General features: G+C 58.5%; 1 protein-coding gene across 2 annotated transcripts in view; it reads right to left on the reverse strand.

The window, feature by feature from the left end:
• Positions 1-14773: 14773 nt before the first annotated feature.
• The window catches only part of FAM53A (family with sequence similarity 53 member A), a 30893-nt gene continuing 25691 nt past the window's right edge, over positions 14774-19975 (reverse strand). For both annotated transcript variants that reach the window (XM_082611522.1, XM_082611523.1), the window contains exon 5: positions 14774-15703. In XM_082611522.1, coding sequence (XP_082467648.1) covers positions 15410-15703 — 294 coding nt within the window. In that variant the 3' untranslated portion in view covers positions 14774-15409. The remainder of the gene's footprint in view (positions 15704-19975) is intronic.

Raw genomic sequence — 19975 nt, forward strand, 5'->3', positions numbered from 1 at the left:
TCAGGAATTGCTCTGGCTGCATACACCACCAAAACACCACCAGCAACAGCAAAAGTGGCTTCGGTAAGTTAGGCGTTCACGTGTCTCTCACGAGACACGAGTTGGAGGTGGCCAACCAGAGTGGTCTGGGTCTCCACAGTCATCGGAGACCCAGGCGTCTCTGTCCTTCTTCTCCAGCTCCTTGCACATGGCTTTCTGTCTCAAGGTCGCCTCATGGTTCAAACTGTTGCCAGAGCCCCAGCCATCACACCTCTGTTCAGGAAGCAGAAAAAAAGCAACGCAAAGGACAGGGGGTGCTTTTCCCAGGTGAGTCAGCTACTTTTAAGGAGCCCTCCCAAAGCTCTTCCAGCACTTTTACTCACATCTCCTTTGCCAGACCTTCATTATTTGGCCGCACACAGCTGCAAGGAATATCGGGAAATGGGATCCAGAGAGGATATCTGGCTCGGCCAGGATGGTGAAGGCCCAGAAACTTGGGATGGGGGAGCCCTGTGGGGCAAGTCTGCCCCCCAACCCAGCAGAGAGTGAGGACAGGGGCCAGGATGAGCCCCACAGAGTTCTGGCCAAGGACACAGACCAGTGCCAACTCCTCCCTGCGGGACTTGTGCGGGACTCATGCCCCCTCCCTGGTTGTCCCAAGGCCCTGCCTCCGCAGCTCCGAGACCCCAGCAGGGTCTTCGGGGACCAGCAGGACCCACAGATTGGGGCAAACTTCTGATCTCGCACCGTCTCTGTCATGGTGCCTGGGGCGAGGTCCAGCCAACCCTCTGCAGTCCACTGACTCAGGACACAGCTCAGCCTTGGGTTGCATTGTCCAGCCCTTGTGATGGTCCAAGCTTGGGCCTGGACGCCTGGACCAGAGGCAGATCTGTGTGGAGTGGCCCTTCAGTGGGGCTCCTTCTCAGCCCCTGCCCGTGGCCCGCTCCCTGACCCAGTGGTCCCACAGGACGGCCGCGCAGACCCCACCCACGCATGCTCTGCCTCGCTCTGGCCCTGCCCAGACACCAGCCCTCGGGGTCTCTGTGTCGGGCACCACGTTTCCAAGTGCCTCGAGGGCCCCTGGGAGACCCTGCCTAGGCCTGGGGTCAGCGGGAAACACCCTAGCCCTGGAGGGCCCAGGAGAGGGGCCGGTCAGGAGGTCCTACCCCCTCCCCGGCAGGTCAGCAGGAGGCGGGAGGAGAGGCCTGGAGAGGAGTCACACTTGGCCTGAGCCCCTCACCCCAAGCCGAGGAGGAGGCCCCACGTCATCCCGCGGTACCGATGAGGAAACTGAGGCACAGAGCACAGAGGTGAGCTTCCCCAGCCACGTAGCTGGACGGCCTCCTGCCATGGCCACCAGCCCGGCATCCCTTCCCCGCCCTGAGAAGCATGGGGTAAGGCAAGTCCAGCTCTCAGGACTGGCGGTGACCAGGCCTGGGAGCCCCAGCTACAGGACAGGGATGCACGGCTGCAGGCGGATCCCAGCCTCTATCACCAGCTCCGGGGGCTGGCCGAGCTCTCCGGGACGTGCTGGTCAGAGCTCTCCAGGGACGAGGCCCCCACCCTTCCCTCCCGCAGAGGGGCGGCCTTGGTGCCAGAGAGGGCGGGCGTCTAGCTGCCCCCCCACCGCCCTCCGCGGACAGCAGCCAGAAGGCCAGCGGCCGCGCTCTCCAGAAGGCGCTCCCGTCCGCCAGCTTCCCGGAGTCCACTTGGCCGCCCACCTTCCCCGGCGCCCAAGGCCCACCGGCCCCTCCCGCAGCGGGTGGTGGCTGCGCCAGTGACCTTGTGATAACCCGAGTGCCATCCGTCAGCGGCCGGCCGCCAGGCTCCGGAACGCTGCAGCAGCTCATCTGAATTCAAATTACCCTGGGAGACACGCGCTGTGCCAGCCATAACTCAGCGCGGCTGGAGGAGCGCGGCCGCTGCAGATTGGACATTACCATACATTCCTGGGGCGTCGGACAGGGCTGCTAATGAAAATATCAATCAAAAACTCAGCTGACTTAATGGTCAATTTAAATTAATTAATTGGGGAGGAGAAAAAAGTCGAGGGGGCAGTGCTGACGGGCTCCGTCTCCGGTGGCCGCTGAGAAGCTTGGTACCCGACTGGGTATAGCCCCCGGCCCGGCAGACGGGGCATCCCCTCCCAGGGACCCCAGGACACCCGAGGACCCAGGGAAGGGGTGTGAGGCCCGGCCTCCCTGCCTCGGCAGCTCCCGGCCAGTTGCGGGCAGCCTGTCCAACTGTCCGGATCCCTGTCTGCAGGGATAGCCAGTCACCTCCTGCCGGGTCCCCCTGGTCATCAAGGAGCAGAGAAACCCCTTTGCCCAGTGGGACAGGGAGCGGCTGGCAGGGCGAGGGTGGGTGAGCCACCATCCGCTCAGGTCTCCGCCTGGACGTCCGCCCACCCCCTCAGACCTCATCTCCTTGTCCATGAAAGGGGGTGGCGGCAACCCCCACCCAGGGTGCTGCAGGCTGGGGCGCCCCAAGGCCCCTCGGGAGGGTCAGTGAATTGTCTTCCACATGCAAAGAGAGAGGGTAGGTCCCCAGAGCGCAGCCCCGCTATGGCCAGGCAGCTGGAGTGCAAGCTGTACAGTGTCCCGCTCAGCCGTGTGGCACTGGGAAAAGCTTCCAAGGCCCCAGGTGACAGGGGAGCAGGGCTCGAGGGACACACGGGGACCCGCCACTCAGTGAGGGAATGGAGCTTGACAGGTAGACGCCACGGCCCAGGGGCACCAGCAAACCATTCAGCTGCCAGAAGGGGTCTGTGGGAATCGGGATTCCGGGCAGGACCCTCAGGGAGATGCCCACCGTGGACCCCCGTAGATGGGACTTTTCACATCCTCAGAAGCCATAACAGAGCCCTCCAAAAAGGAGGGAGGTGACAGAGCCAGGCTGGCCTGGCCCCCCGGCCCCGCTGCAGGGCACCGGCCGTCTGCGGACCTCTCCAAGGGAAGGCCAGCCCCGGGGTTGGGTCCCAGATGCCAGGCGGAACATTCCTTGCCATGGGCTCTCACCCAGCACCTTTCCTGCAGGAACCGCTCAGGGACATCGCTCACGGCTGAGAGAAACCCGCCATCCAGGGTCTCAGTGTGTGCGGTCAGGGCTGGGGGAGCCCAAGGCGATGCAGGGATTGGAGAGGAGGTGGGAGGCTGGCAGGGGCGGGTGGGGGGGCGGTGAGGAGGGGCCAGGACCCAGGAGGCTGTCAGTGCCAAGTTCAAGTGATTTCACAGGAGGGGGGTGGGCAAGTCAGGGTGAGACATGATGGGGAGGGCTGGGTGGGCTTCTCGGGCTGGGGATTGGGGACCCGTGGGGGCTATCCCTGGGCTTCGGGTTCTGGTGGTGTTTGCGGTCAGCACTGGGGCACCACTAGGGTTCTGGGGAGACCCGGACAGTCACCCCCACCCAGCCCACCTTCAAGGGGAGGGCCCGCTGCCTCTCCCGGGCCTGGTGCAGGAGGGGGACCTCATGTCCCCCAGCCACTTCTGCCCGTGGACTGTTAGGCCCCAAGCCCCTGAGGGTCCCCCCGACCCAGCTGTTACCTCCCGCCCCACCAGGCCTCCTGCTCAGTGCCCGGCCGGGAAGCCCACCCCAGCCTGCCCTGTGTGCCCAGCTACCCAGGTCCCCGTGGGCCAAGTACTGGGGATGAAGGGCCCACCTGGCCCAGTAGGTGGAGGGGACACAAGCTCCACCTCTGACCCCAGGGCACTGCTGAGACCATGGCAGCTGCTCAGCAGGTGGCACTGTTCTTGACTAATTCCCTGCACCGGTGACAGTTGGTTCAGGTGAAATGTCTGCAGACGCACATGTTTCCCAGGAGAGGTACGTGCCGACATCACTTCTCCAATAACTGCAGGATCGATGGTGCCAGGGGCCCCAGACCGAGGGACCCTGAGGGGCCCACCCCACCCTCCACCCCTCCCATCCACCCCCATCGGGCCTGGGTCCCATACTTGTCCTCCCATCATCACCTGCGCCAAACTCACTGGCCAGACAGAGCCAGGGTCTAGGCTGGGCCAAGCAACCAAGAGCTGCAGCCAGGCCGAGGCCGGGACGTGGAGAGAGGGGGAGTGAGGGGGGGAGTCCAGGAAAAGGGGGTCTCAGGCCCTCAGCCTTTGGGCGCTGGTCCCAGCAGCAGTCCCTCCCAGGGTCTCCACTCAGTGGGGTGGCTGCTCCCAAGGTCACACAGCAGGTTGGTGGGAGCCTGGGGCTTGAACCTCAATTTCCCCGGGCTCCCCCTGGCAACCCACCCACCATGGAGTGGCCCCCGGGGGATTCGGCTGTGTGAGCTCTTTGGCCTTAGGCGAGTCCCGCACCCTCTCTGGGCTCAGAGCCCCATCTGTAAATTGCAGTGTCCAGTGACCAGCACTGGATTCAGTAAGCCCTGGGGCCACACCCACAGCTCACCCTGCCCCATCCGACCCTGGGCTCCTGCACTCCTGACAAGCCTCCTGGATGGCTGGCCTTCCTGGGGAGGGGGCATCTCATCTTGTCCACACTCCCCAGGGTAGCCAGTGCTCTTTGGGGAACAGCATTGATCCCCTTCCTGGACTCAGCCCTCTCTGGGAAGTAGAAGGAGCCACCAGAAGCCCTGAGGACACTGAAGTGGGGGGACTGACAGGGGTACACCATCGCCACCACACCTGGGGCCCCAGGGTCTGCGCCACCTCCACTCCCACCCCAGGTTCCAGACCACCCTCCACCCCCCACCCGCCCCCGCAGGCTTGCCCACACGCCGCCGGGCAGGCTGAGGTCTCAGCCACTGCCAGGGGCAATCTTTGCTGCCACCCAGCGACCGCCAGGGGCAGTGCAGGTGGAGCCTCCGGCCACCGCAGGACCACCCAGCCACAGGGTGAGTGACCAGGGACCTCCAGGAGCTGGCCAGTGGAAGTAGAGTCCCTTTTTGGGCCTGGACCATGCACCCCAGAGGCCCAGCCAGAGGGCAGCTGGGGATCAAGGGGGTGGGGCTGAGTTCTGGGCAGAGTTGCCACTGCCTCGGTCTAGGGCCACCTGGCCCTGCCAGCTGTGGGGAGAAGGTGAGCATCCATCCTCCAATTCCTGCACAAGCATCCCGGTCGCCCCGTGAGGCCAGGACCCCTAGCCCCACACACTGAGAGCGTCCAGCGTCTGGACCCTCAGGCTTCAAGCTGAGAAACAGGCCTCAATCCAAGACCCCCGCCCAGCTTGTGCAGCCACACTGCGATGCCCACGCGCAGCTGCTCCCCTCGGGCCCTCGGCCCCAGTCCACACCCTCAGGAGGATGGGGAGGGAGGTGCTCCTGCCAGCCCCGGCCTGCGATCCCAGCTGCTCTGGGCCCACCCACATCCAAGTGTGAGCAGTTGGGGCATCATCGGCTGCACAGTGAGCATCTCAGGGGCCGTTTGCAGCAGAACCCTGGCTGGGAGGGGGCCTTGTATGGCTGCAGAGCCCCGGGGCAGCCCTGCCCCTCCCTGCCCTGGTCTGGGGTCTCTGAGCCGGGTCCGGAGGGCTGCGGAGGGTGGGTGGGATGGGCCGGGGAGCCCTAGGTGGCAGACACTGCCTGGCAAGGTAAGGCTCAGCCTCTCCCTCCCTGACCCGTGAAGGGACAAAGCCCCCCAGGCCACAGGCTTCACCCCCCCAGAGGCCCCTCTGTGCACTGGCCTGTCATCTGTCAGGTCCACCTTCAGTCTCCCCCGCAGTCCCTGTAGCGTGGCCTTGGCCCGGCGTGGAGAACCGCCCGGGCCCAGCACAGAGCAGACCCTTGGCAGACGGGAGCCCGACGCCCAGGGCAGCCCTGCCCACACCTGGCTTTCATGGAGGGCATACTGGGGGCTCCCAGAGCGAGTGTCTCAGGCCCAAGCCAGCCCCCCAGGAAGGGGGAGCCAGCCCTGAGTCCCTGGTAGTCCCAGGGCTGCCGTGGCTGTCCTCACCACACAGACCCACCTGGGCCACCCAAGGCAGCTCTGAGATCAGGGCCCCCCCACCAAAGGCCAAAACCACGACAGAGGGGCAAAAACCATGGCCGCTCAACCCCCTGCCCCGGTCAGTCCGCCTCGCCCTCATGCCCCGGGTCCATTCAGACAGAGGAGGTACCATGCTGGGAGGTGAAGCCAGGCCCTGGGCCTGAGTGAGGACCCCCTGTCCCCTGTGTCCCCAGCACCCCTGAAGGAGGAGCCCTTGGTATCTGTTAACGGACAGGGTGTTCTGCCGCCCGCCTGCCAGGGCTGGTGGAGGTCTGTGCCAGGATGGCAGAACAGAGGACCCACGCCTCACGCACAAGGGCATCAGCCACCCCTGCCAGCCGCCCTGAGCCGAGCTGCACCCACAAGGCGGGCGCACGGCAGTCTGGCCGTACTCCCAGGAAGCCAGGAGAATGGGCGTCAATCCCCACTGGACAGATGCTACGCTGGGGCCCAAAGAACTGGGGCTCCCGGGGGACACATTGCAGATCCAGGCCGGGCCCTGGACCTCCCACCCTGGTCCAGCACCCTGTGTCCTTCTGTCGACGGCAAGCACCACAACCAGGCTGGTGGCGGCCACGCATCCAGCCAGGCATCGGTGGCGGGGCTGGGTGACTGGGAGAACTGGGTGCCGACCATGGGGTCCGCAGATTCCATAAAGCACCAGAGGCAGCATTTCCCTGTTGTGGGCCAGGCAGCCTCTGCTGCCCCTGCTCACCTCTGCCGCCTGATGCACTTTGCTTCGGAAACAGCCAGACACTGAGTTTGGCCCGAGGGCTGCCGTTGCTGAGCCTTGATCTCGTGGGGACACTCAGCCCAGGACCCATCCCCTGCCTCCCGAGGCCTCTTCCTCTCCTGCACGAAGGGCCCTGATGTATGATTCCATTTCCGTGAAATGTCCAGAATAGGTAAATCCACAGAAACAGAGCAGGTTGGTGGGGTGATGGCCAAGGGTAGGGGTTTTCTTTGGGGCCACGGGGTGAAATGCCTCGGAACTGGATGGAGATGGTGGCTGCACAGCCCTGTCAATGTAGTAACTGCCACTTTAAAATGGTTAATTTTATGTCATGTGAATTTCACCTCAAAGCAAGTTTCAAAAAGACAATTAGATTGGAAGGATACAGAGACGATTAGCATGGTCCCTGCGCAAGGATGACACGCAAATTCGTGAATCGTTCCATATTTAAAAGAAAAAAGACAATGAGATAACTTGGATGTATAGTAATATATGAAATTAATACCTAAATCAGTAAATCTCATACACTAACAGTAAAAAGATGTTTGCAATTAATTGTGTAAGACTTTTAAAATAATAATACTGGAGAGGGAAGGCTTTGGTCCTGTGGCCGCTGCATCTGCCTGGCCCCAGCCCCCCTCCAGCCCCCTCACCTGTGCCCGCCCACCTGTGCCCGCCCGGGCTCCCCATAGCCTCGCCCCAGGGAGCTCCTGGCTGTGCAAGTGCAGACGGCATGACCCTCCCACACGGCGGCACCCACAGCAAGCGTCTCTGTCACCCCACATGTCCCTGGTCTGGCCCTGGGAGCAGCAGGGCTGGTGTTCATCCCGGGTGCCACAGCACGCTCTCTCCACTGCAGTCCGTGCAATGCTGTGGGGTCTCATTTGTCATCTGTCACTGTGGTTTCTTGTTCCTGGAGCGAGTTCCTAGCTGAAGGGGAGCTCCCTGGGGAGGAGTCCCAGCACAGGGCACATGCAGGACCCAGAGAAAGTTCCCCTGAGCTGAAAGGGCATTAACTGAGCAGAGGGCAGCCTCTGAGGCACCCCATGACCCCCGCCTCCTGGGTTCACACCGACCGTAGGCCGCACCCACACTTCCATCGGGCTCCACAGATGGTGGGTATGCTGTGGCTAGCTGGCCCACCGAGGGAAGCCGGCTGCTTGCAAGTTTCCTTGGAGAAGCCCCGGCGGCAGGACAGAGGGTGACCCCGAGGAAACATGTGCTGTGCAAAGGGCAAGGAAGAGCCATCGGGGTGGGACATATGTGGGGACACCCACAGCCACTGACAGCACATGACAGGACTGTCAACGTCCTGTGGGTAAAACGAGGCTGCCCGTGCACAAGAAGAGGACAGAAAGCCAAGAGGGCAGGGCCGGAATTAAAGTGACCAAGGTCCTGGTGTTGGGGGGAGGCAAAGACCTGAGTGAGCTTCAGACTTTGTGAGGTAAGGATGCTCATTATGATGGCGGGGCATCCACTTACAGAGCAGAAACAGAACTCATAACATCACGACCAGGAGAGGGAGAAGCCACAGAATCCAGTGACCGAAGACTTACAATAAGTGAAAAAGCACCTAATTCTCCAGGTAAAGCTGGAGGTGGGATTAAGAAAACCACTCTGGGGCTTCCCTGGTGGCACAGTGGTTGAGAGTCCGCCTGCCGATGCAGGGGACACAGGTTTGTGCCCCGGTCTGGGAAGATCCCACATACCGCGGAGCGGCTGGGCCCATGAGCCATGGCCGCTGCGGCTGCGCATCAACGGGAGAAACCACAACAGTGAGAGGCCCGCGTACCGCAAAAAAAAAAAAAAAAAAATGCAAAAAAACACTCTGGTCTGTTCACCAAAGACCTAACATACAAGGCTACTGAAAGATTTAACACAAAAGGATGTAAAAATATACACCCAGTGACGTCCGCTTCTGGTCAGAATGCAGAGGATGTTGAAACCCTCGGCTCCCGACAAGAAAACTCATCCCATTAAAGCCAAGGATGCAGGAAAAGCAGCGCCTGCAGGGCAGCTTGAAGAATTGAGTTGCACAGAGAGACGAGCCTTTCCTCACGGGCACCCGGGGTGGGCGCCTGTCTGGCACGGTGGGTCTGCCTGCAGCGGTGGGGGGTCAGCGGGATTGGTCAAACAGTCCAAACTATCAAGTGTCTAACAGGCATGGAGCTGGAGGCCCAGAGGGCAGAAGAGAGAAGACTACAGCAAAAAATCTAACAACCCACTGAGTTCAGAAGCTGGCTGAAACAGCAGCGACCGTGCAAGATAAATACAAAGAAAAACGATTCCTAGATGTGGTCAACTGCTGAAAGCCAAAACTAAAGAGAAAATCTCAAACACGTCCAGAAAAAAAAAAAAGAAACATCACTTACAGGGATTCAACAATAAAATCACTTCTGACCTCTCACCAAAAACTATGCAAGCCCGAAGACAATGGAATTGTTTCTTTAAAGAAGGAACGAGACAAACTAGAACTCGATGTATGGCAAAACTATCCTTCAAAAATAAAGGCGAAATGAAGATATTTTCAGATAAATGAAAGCTGAGCCATCATACCCGATTACAACACATGCTAAAGGGGGTTTTTCAGGCTGAAGACAAATGATATCCAGTGGAAACTCAGATCTGTTGGAAGGAATGAAGGGCATCAAAAATGGTAAACATGGCGACCAAAAGAAAGACATTATAGCCATTTTAATATTACACAAAAATAGAATTTAATCAAAATGATCAGTAGAGACAAAGAGGGTTAACTTGCAACCATAAAAGATTCAACTCGGGCTTCCCTGGTGACGCAGTGGTTGAGAGTCCGCCTGCTGATGCAGGGGACACGGGTTCGTGCCCCGGTCTGGGAGGATCCCACATGCCACGGAGCGGCTGGGCCCGTGAGCCATGGCCGCTGAGCCTGCGTGTCCGGAGCCTGTGCTCCGCAACGGGAGAGGCCACAACAGTGAGAGGCCCGCGTGCCACAAAAAAAAAAAAAAAAGATTCAACTCAACAGAAATATATAATTCTAAACATGAATGCACCTACAAAACTACAAGGAGAAATAGACAATTAGGCTATCGTAGAATCTAACACAGCTATCAATACTTGATATATCAGGTAGACAAAAAAATTCAATAAGGATAAAGATTTGTACAATAAACCTAGATCTCACAGACACATATGGAATGCTACACCTTCAGAATATATATTCTTTTCAAGCACAGGTGGAATATCTATAAAAATTGGCCATATGTCAGGCCATAAACTTCCAGCAAATTTCCTACTATGATGCAGGTAAGTTAAATACCAGCCACATAATAGAAAACAAACAGACTCCACAGGCATCACCTCACTCCCTGAGGATGGCCACTATCCAAAACAACAGAAAACAAGTGTCAGCCAGGAAGTAGAGAAACTGGAGCCCTGTGCACGGCTGGTGGAACGTGAAATGGTGCAGCTGCTGGAGAACAGTGTGGAGGTTCCTCAAAAAACTAAACAGTCACCACTGAACCCGGCAATTCCATTTCTGGTCACACGCTCCAAAGAACTGAAAGCAGGGTCTCAGTTGGGTATTTGTACCCCCATGTTCATAGTAGCAGCGTTACTCACAACAGGCAAAAGGTAGACGCAACCCAAGTGTCCATTCACACAACAGAATGTTATTCAGCCTTAAAAAGGAAGGAGATTCTGACACCTGCTACGACTTGGATGAAACTTGAGGACATTACACTCAGCGACATAAGTCAGTTAAAAAAAAAAATACTGTGTGATTCCACTTATATGAGTCCCTAGAGGAGTCAGATCCATAGAGACAGAAAGCAGATGGTGGGGGCCGGGGGAGGGGGATGCAAGGTTAGCATTTAATGGGTGCAGAGCTCAGTTTGGGAAGATGGAAAAGTTCTGGAGATGAGGGCGACGGCTGCACAGCAGCGTGAATGTACTTAATGCCACTGAACTGTGCACTTAAAAACAGAAGTAGAGTCATGGATGTAGAAACCAAACTTATGGTTACCAGGGGGTAAGCGGGGGAGGGATAAATTGGGAGACTGGGATGGGCATAGACACACTACTATATATAAAATAGGTAACTCATAAGGGCCTACTGTAGAGCACAGGGAACTCTACTCAATACTCTGTAATGGCCTATATGGGGAAAGAATCTAAAAAAGAGTGGATATATGTATAGGCATAACTGATTCACTTTGCTGTACACCTGAAACTAACACAGCATTGTAAATCAACTATACCCCAATAGAAAAAAATTTGTTTAATGGTTAACGTGGTAAATGTTATGTTATACGTATTTTACCACAATAAAAAAAATTGGAGACAGGGTCTTTAAAGAGGTGAATAATGTAAAATGAGGTCCCAAGGGTGGGCCCTGATCCAATCTGACTGGTGTCCTTATAGGAGGAGGAGATTAGGACACAGACACACACAGAGGGACGACCATGTGAGGACACAGGGAGGAGATGGCCGTCTGCACGCCCAGGAGAGGCCGCCTCAGGAGGACCCAGCCCCACGCACATCCTGAAATGGGACTTGCAGCCCCCAGGACTGGGGGAACCAAATGCCTGTTGTCTGAGGCCCCCAACGCATCCCCCCCCAGTCTGTGGTATTTGTTGCAGCAGCCCTAGAAAACTCATGTACAGATTAAAGGAGAAACATCGTATGATCATCTCAACAGACGAATAAACGAAAATTCAATGTTCGTTCATGATTTTTTATCGTTAGCAAACTAGGAATAAAATTGGACTTTCTGTGAATCTCCCGGGTCTTCCCCGCACTCCGCTCCTTGTCTTCGGGGTTGGAGGGAGGGCCTGGGGCCACAGGACGAGCCCCACTCTCTGCCACCAGCACAAGGATCCCCAACAAGCCCTTCCCAGGCCGCCCGCAGGGGGGGCCTCCAAGGTGTCTTTTCAGCCTGTTAACAAGCAGTCCTGGCCATCGAGACCCAGCAACGGGCGTGAGATCAGGGATGTCGCCGTGAGCATCTGGGGAAGCCAGCTCCAGCGCCCAGACCTCAGCCAGAGACCCAGGACTGGGTGGACAAAACTGGAAGGTGGACAAGGCCTGAGTCCCTTCCTGGACGCCCTTGACTGGACAGCCCTCGCCCGGCCAGAAACCACATAACATTCCCTACACGTGTGCATGCACACACGTGCACGTGGGCACAGCCCCACATGTGCATATACACACCCATGCATGCACACACACATTACACCTGTATACGGCCATACGTGGGCAGGCACACAAACCCATGCATGCACATACACACACGTGGGCCCACAGGTGCACACATGCGGGTGCACGCAGGTTCATGTGTGGGCACATGGGTGTGCACACTTGCCTATGTGTGCACGTAGGTACACACATGCACACACATGCAAGCATGCCTCACCACATTCCAAACGGTGAAACATTTATAGGTCTCATTATTTAAACCAATGCAGTGAAACTAAAAATTGCTAAAAGGATCTAAGAAAGAAGCCAGATGATTTGGAAATTCAAAGCTGCTCTCCTAAATAACTCCTAGGTCAGAGAGCAAATGAAAGTTGCTGTGACAGACGATTTTACAGGTGTTGGGAGAGAGACCACATCCCCGGGGCCAGCTTCAGGAGGGGTTGTCAGAGAATTCGCAACCTTAAATGTTTTTATTACTGAGCAAGAGAGAAAATAAATGAACTAAACATTCGACACGAGGAGGGAAAACAGAACAATAAAGTAAATCCACGGGAGGCAGGAGTGAGGAGTACAGATAAAGGCGAATTAATGAATTGGAAACAAGGAAAATGGGGGAACTCAAAAGTAAATCCAAGCGCTGGTTCCTCAAAATAAATAAATAAAATAAACAAACGTCTGACCAGGCTAATCAACAGAGCGAGAGAACCCAGACACCGTGCAGGTCCAGAAGAGGGGACCAGAGAGCCAGGATTAAAAGTGACAGGTTAGTACATGGGATATTCTTGATGAAACTGACAATGTTCTAAGACAATATAAATTACCAAAATCAACTTAAATAGGTTTTTAAAAGCTATATCCACAGCTGCAGAAAAATAGAAAAAGGTGCATGATGGGCAGTCACTTCCCCTCCCACTCGACACCAGGGCAGAGGCCCACAGTCGGGAAGTCCATGGGCTGTGGGCACCCCGGGAGGGGGGCCCGGCTGAGCACTGGGGTGGGGGAGGGGGTCAAGGTCAGGGGGCCCAGGGAAAGGGAGGAGGGGCTTGGCACCTATGGGCTGGTGGCCACTGTGAGGGGACCAGGGCCCTCTCCCTGCTGTCCGGAGGCCTGGGGTGGAGGCCAGGAGACAGACCCTGCTTGCCCTCGACCCTGACCACTCTGACCCTTGACCCTGACCACCGCTGAGCTCCACTCCACCCCCACCGCCCCTCCACGCCGTCATGTCAGGGTCTCCCTGGCCACACTCGATTCTCGGGGGCGTGTCTTCTCCAACTGGAATCTCCTCCATCTTGTGTATTTTGTAGGATTTGCCCAAAGTCATCTGGGGTGGGTGTGGTCTTTGCAGGAAGATGTTGAGCCATGGCCCGTTTTGTTCAGTGGTTGCAGGACTACCCCTGGGTTCTGACTTCTGGGACCAGTTTCTGCACTATTTTCCTGGGAATTCGCCCTTTCCTCCCCGCCGCCCACCTCGCCCTCTCACCATCGTCAGGGTCCCTGTTGCCCTCAGGCTTTGTCCTCTTGTCGCCCCTGACTGTCCCTCTGGGCTCCGTCCCGCTCGGCCCGTCACCTGAGTCCATCAGAGGCAAGACTCCAAGTCTCCTCGCTCTGGCTCTGTCTGCTTCCATCATTTCTGCTCTTATTTTATTATCGCTTTCCTTCTTCTGCCTTTGACTTTATCCTTTAATTCCCCGAATTCAGGCATCAGCAAGCGACCCCTGAACAGTGACTGGCCGAGAGAGCTCAGATGGATTTTCCACTTCTGGGGGGAGAAGACTGTATGTGACCCTCCAGATCCAAGGTATTTACTATCTGGGGGCAACCAGCATGGGGGTCACAAGGCACTCACCTGGAAGAGGTCAGGAGGCTGGGAGCTGCGGAGCAGCGGTGCTCACCTGGGCTCCCAAGACGCCCCTCCGCGGCCGCCCAGACCTGCAGGCTGACCCTGAGCAGCTTAGGGTGACGCAGATGTGCTCGGTCTGGAGAGCCACGGCCGGCCCAGCTGGACAGGGATGTGGGGAGCCCTCCCCTGCCCGCCCACCACCTGCCCAGGGCCCCCCAGGGCTGGGCCCAGCTGGGCTCACTCCTGCACACAGTGTTGCCCCTGCCGTCGCCGACTCTCTCCCGTGCTTCCCCGCCTGGGCCCTACAGCAGCCTCGGCCAGGCCAGGGTCCCCTCCTCCAGCCCCCGCCAAAGAGCCACCCTGGGGGCTCTCCAGCCTTCCCGACACCACCACCACCACGTCCCTTGCGGCCACCTTCCCATCTCGCCCCCCACCCCGGCCCCCTATTTTTGTTCTTTTCTCTTTCAGCTAAACCTGAGTAGCTTCCGGGGCTTCCCTGGAGGTCCAGTGGTTAAGACTCCACTCTTCCACTGCAGGGGACAAGGGTTCAATCCCTGGTCAGGGAACTAAGATCCCACATGCTGCGCGGCGTCGCCAAAAATAAATCCCAAAACCCGGGCAGCTTCCAAATCCCCGCTGTCCAGTTGACACCCCAGACAGGCCCAGCCAGTGGCAGGGGCCTCTGACTGGACACGTGGACTGTTCAGAAAAGGCAGGAGGCCCCTTCTGCGTCTGTCTGCGGCACAGACATCCACCCCCCCTCACTTCCCCAGGAGAGCATCCAGGAGCCGAACTATGCCTCTGAGGACAGTGGGGCCCTCAGGCTGCCGCCGAGGTCTTAAGAGAAGAAAGACCTCTTTGACATTGATGGGAAAAGAAGCCTTTACCGCCACTTCAGTTCTGCAAGTAAATGTGTCAGAACAGGTGCTGCTGAGTTTCCCAAGAGGCACGAGGTGGGTGGGTGCCCGGCAGGTGGCCACGCAGCGCTCCAAGACCCTGTTCCCCACCTCGCAGGGCAGGGCCAATGGGGGGCCCATGGGGAAGAGCACGCTTCCCAGCCTTGCCCGGCCCCCAGCCAAGTCCAAACCAGTTAACAACAGGGCCCCACGACCATTTTCTCAGGAAAGAAAACCAAGAATATTTCTCCAAAGATTATAAATGTTTCCTTTCGCTATCGCGAACTCCTTCCTCTTACCCAAAGTTCCTTAGATCAACATCTTTGGTAGAAAGGCTATGATTTTATTAAGTTAGAATGAACAAAAAGAGATCCGAGGCCAACCAGGCCTACGTGACCTGGGGAGAAAAGCAAGAAGCAGAAGCCACACTGCAAAGCAAATGAATGCCTTTTATTGAAGTGACAGAGCAGGGCTGCCAGGACCACGTCCTCATGGCCCGTCCCGAGTCCTCAGCGATGCGGCCCTGCTCCAAACAGCCCAGCACACGATGACCGTGTCCACAGAGGGGCCAGCACGCGCCCGGTGTTTCCGAGCAGCTGAACCACACGCAGTGCCCTTCACAGTAGGCGTTTCACCAAAGGAACACAAACCCACCCCAGGGTCTGTGCACAGACCCTGTTAACAGAATGTCCTCACGAAAATTCATTTCAAAATAGAGACGCTTTCTTGGAACCGTAAAAGCCGTAAAAACGCAGAACACTTCTTTAGGAAAGACTGGATCAAAGTGACACCTCGAGTTCAAAACAGCACATTCGCGGGGAAGAGCCGGGGCTCCCCCGCCGGCCGGTCAGTTGTTCTCGATCTGCTCCAGGTCCAGCTCGCCGCGGCCCAGGGAGAAGACGCCCTCCTCCCCAGCGCTGTCCCAGTCACTCGGGTCCCCGCCACTCCCGCCCTCGCCCTCACCGGGCACCCACCCCCGCCAGACCCCCGGGCTGGGGCTGGTGGGGCCAGGGCTGGGCGCAGCGATGCCCATGGGGCCGTGCGGGTCACATGGGGAGGACACAGCTGTCTTCACTCGGGCGTCATCCTCATCCTCGTCTTCATAATCGAGGGAGCAAAGGCTTTTTGAATTTTTTAACGTCTGCAACAGAAAAGACAAGGGCTTGAAGCATCTCCAGGAGGCCACAGGGGAGGTGGCATCCCACCAAGAGGGGTCCCAAAGGTCACATAAGGCATCCTCAGTCCCCTGGGCCCCGCCACATGCCCTCCCACCCTCGGGGCCACTTTCTCAGAGCCCTGCCTGCCCGCGCCCCTGCTTTGCCCAGGGCCACGGCCCCACTGAGACCCGGCGCACGGGGGATGGGGGCCCGGGGACTCGAGGCCAGAGGTGTGTCCACGATCTCATCAAATACCTGGGGAAGGACTGGCCAGAGGTCCGGGGTCCTCGCGCAACAACGGCCCCGCTCGTCAGCCCAGCCGGCGCCCGCCTCCGCAGCCTGCCTCGGGGGACCCCCGCCAGGGTCCCCAGCTCCTGCCAGGCGAGCCCCACAGCCACCGCCAGTGCCCACCTTCCTCTCCCCTCAGCCCTCCCTCTTCCAGTGGTTCCGCTTTCAACACCAACACGCCGCGACTGTCCTCACCTTAGAACGCCTGAGACGCACACTCTACACAGGGGGCCTCCCCTGAGCCTCCACCCCCTCCGGCCTGGCAGGCATCTCCCCACACGGCGCCCCCAGACGTCCGGCCCAGAGAGCCCAGCTGAGAGCCGCTCTGCCGATGGTCTGCCACTGCCCCCCACCCCCGCCCTGAACTCCTGGTCCTGCAGTTTCGTGCAGCGCCACGTGCTGTCCACGGTGTGTCCAGGCGTCACCCCTGGGCTGCCCACCCTGCCCCGCAGACACGTCACCGCGTGTTTCGGGGCTTCTCAGGGCATTGGCAGAATCCGACGTGGCAACATGTGTGTGGGGGTGGCGGCCACGGGGCAAGGGGGCCCCCAGGTCTCCCGCGGTCAGGCTCCTGGACACACGTCTCCCTGGAACAGGCCCCCCAGAACCACAGACACAGCTCCCTCTGGAACCAGCGCTTTCGGGGGTGCCACTCAGTTCCACCGGACCAATGGCCTTATTTCGGCTGTTGTTCTACTGTAATGAGTGAGCCACCAAGAAGTAAAACTGAAGAATCAAGTCTTTGAAGATTTGACAACTGGCCACAAGTCCTGGTCACAAAATGAGGATGCGTGAGATAATTTCTTCTTCATTCAAATCAAGGTGGATGCCACAGTCAAGGTCACTTTCATACGCAGACCCCACAGCACGGCGGGCCCAGACCTACACCCACAGCAACAGAAGCCAACGTGTCCTTCCTCACATCTCCACCTACAAAATTCTCCTTTTGATTCACAGCACGGAAGTCGAACCCCTACCCAGATGGTAGTAACCTGACAGCTGGCGGGAGGACCACGGCCCAAAGGTCCTCTCGGTGGCCAGGGTAGAGGCCCGCCTATGACCACAACTGCGGCTCAAGCGTGAATGCAGCAGCTCTGGACACTCCCGGCTCAGGCCACGCACAGCTCAAAGCCACTGACTCTTCACACTGAAGAGCCCAAAAAGGGGCGTCACAGAAGATCTGGGCCGGGGCCTGACCTGACAGGTGTGACCCTCGCTGCTGGACAGTCCTGCTCTGGTTTGACGGTGACCTGCATCTAAGCAGATGAACAGAAAATATCTTTTCAAAAATCAAAGGTCAGGACTTCCCTGGTGGCACAGTGGTTAGGAAACCGCCTGCCAAGCAGGGGACACAGGTTCGATTCCTGGTCCAGGAAGATCCCACAGGCGGTGGGGCAACTAAGCCCGTGCGCCACAACTACTGAGCTCATGTGCTACAACTACTGAAGCCCACACACCTAGAGCTGGTGCTCCACAACAAGAGAAGCCCCCACAATAAAAAGCCTGTGCAGCGCAACAAAGAGTAGCCCCCGCTCGCCACAACTAGAGAAAGCCCACACGCAGCAACAAAGACCCAACGCAGCTAAACATAAATAAATAAATAAATAAATAAATAAATTTTACAAAAATAATCAAAGGTCAAAACTTTGAGTTCTGAATCAGGGGCCCTCAATTTTAGAGGGTCTTTCACCTTGTGTGCAAAACACTCAGCCTGGGGGACGCGCCCACCACAGACCACCCAACTGACGCAGGCAAGAGCTCGTGCTCAACTCTCAGCGGCTGAAGCCAAAAGGCCCCCTGAGACTGAGCCACGAGCTTCTGAAAGCAGAACAGACACCATCCTGCCAGCAAACGGCTGGCCCGGCCCAGCCGGAGGCTCGTCAGGTCTCTTCCTGGAAGCACAGCCCAGCATCCATGCTCGAGACCTGAGCTGGCCCTGCCCACAGGCCACGGCCACAGCCCAGGAAGGAGCCTCCGGCTGCCCGGAGCCTCTGGAGCCCAGCACCCGGGTGCGGGTCCAGCCTGGGCTCCAGCCGAGGAGAGGAACCCAGACACGCACCGCGGCCGACCTGGCCAAGCCAAGGCCCTCCTTACCCGCCACGGGCGGAGGCCGGCCCAGTGGACACCCCAGGACTGGGGGGACAGGGGGGTCCACCAGAAGCAGGACACATGCGGAAACGGGGGCCGCCTGAGGGTCGGCACCCCGTCTGGGCTCCCAGACTCCCCAGGCAGCACTGGAAGAGGCCTCTCTGTGGAACTGGGGGTCCCAGCACCCCACAAAAAGCTCATGGCCGAAGCACCACACCCAGGCATGTGGGGCCGCTGATCGGCCTTTGGGTCCCCGTCTTAAACGCAGGCAGGCGTCCCAATGTTACCAAACACCTGGGGACAGCATCTTCTACGTAAGGCAGCAGTGAGGATAAACCAAAAGAGGAAGCAGTTTGGAGGAAACAGGCGATGCAGGACAAAGAAAACGTCGCCAAAACCAGACCACCAACACCCAGGGATAAGATCCTCCATCTGCGAACCGACAAAGGGAAAGAGGGGACCAGTCAGGAGGTCCACCCTCTGAAGGGCCCTGCCTTCGGGGGCCCCAGAAGGCAGACTGAAGAAAATCACGCCCCCGAAATCATCTCCCCAGTGATGCGGGAGACCCCTGGACCGGACTGACCCCCAAGGACCCGGCATAACCGACAAACACAGACACACGAGGTCTGTCCTCACGAAATGCTTGGAGGACAGAGAGGAAATTAGGGAACCAGGACCAGACGGGACAGTGTGGGGCCCGGAAGCTGAGGGCAGTGTCTGAAGTGTGAAGGGGCCGGTCCCGGGCAATGGGCGAGGACGTGCAAGCCCTCTGAATCCATGCCACCCAACTCCTTCAACAAGCCGTGCGCTGAAAGAGATGGTGACAAGGAAGGCTGACCCCTGGGTCTCGGGGTTGGCGAGTCCACTCTGCAGTGGACGGCCACCTGTCTCTGGATCTCTCCAGAGGCCCAGACACCGGCCAGGGGGGGCCGTCACCAGGGCACACAGCCAGGATGGCACCACCTGGCACCACCAGGATGGCCTGCAGTGCCCGGGGACCCTCATTTCACCAGCAAGAGCCCTGTGATGACCTCAACAACAGGGCTACGGGTGCCTTACGAGCACAGCCTCTCTCATGCCTCACACCCTGGGCCCTGCGTGTCTGGCACCTCGCCTGACCCCGGCACTGACCTTCTCAGAAGAGGGGAGAGAGCATGGTCCCGAGGCCGCTGGGCACACCTCCACCCACAGAGCTACCCACAGCGCTACCCACAGCGGTAACAGCGTCCCCTCCGCAAGAGAGATGGGTGTACCCGCCACGCGCGGTTTTTACATTCATCACCTTCCACGTCTGTCTAAAGCAATACGCTCAGGCAACAGTCGATCGGGAGAAGCGAATGGGTTAAAGCAGACTAGACAGAGTACATCTACCATGAGACGGTCTGTTTATTTAACGTGGGGGAAACTAAAGCACGAATAAAAAGGACGAAATGAAAGGCAGACACGAGCTCCTCAGAAAACGGACTTTAAACATGTGGACAGGGAAAAAGCCTCACAAAGACAGAAGCTGCAGATCAATCACCACTCCCCCCGGGGTCTTCCCTGCCTCTGCGGGACCCACTCATGGTGCCCTCCCCCCACCCTGGGCTGGTGGACGGACGGACGGGCAGGATGAGGCCCCCAGCCCCACCTGCTCACCCTCTGCCCCCCTCAGTCCAGGAGGCCGTGAAAAGGCTGCGACTGCCTGACCTCTCAGTCCCGGGACCCCCGCCCTCTCACCAGCCCAGTGACATCCACACAAGACTTGGGAGTCAGGGCCCGGCCACCTCTGTGGCCACTGGGGAGGCACAGCAGCGCCCTGGCCTCGTGGGGGACCCTCCCCAGGGAAGGCTCACAGCCACATTCTGGCCACAATCTCTAAGGCACTGTGTGCATGACAC

The sequence above is a fragment of the Mesoplodon mirus genome (assembly GCF_964341445.2).
Source record: "Mesoplodon mirus genome assembly, chromosome: 2".
NCBI lineage: Eukaryota > Metazoa > Chordata > Mammalia > Artiodactyla > Ziphiidae > Mesoplodon > Mesoplodon mirus.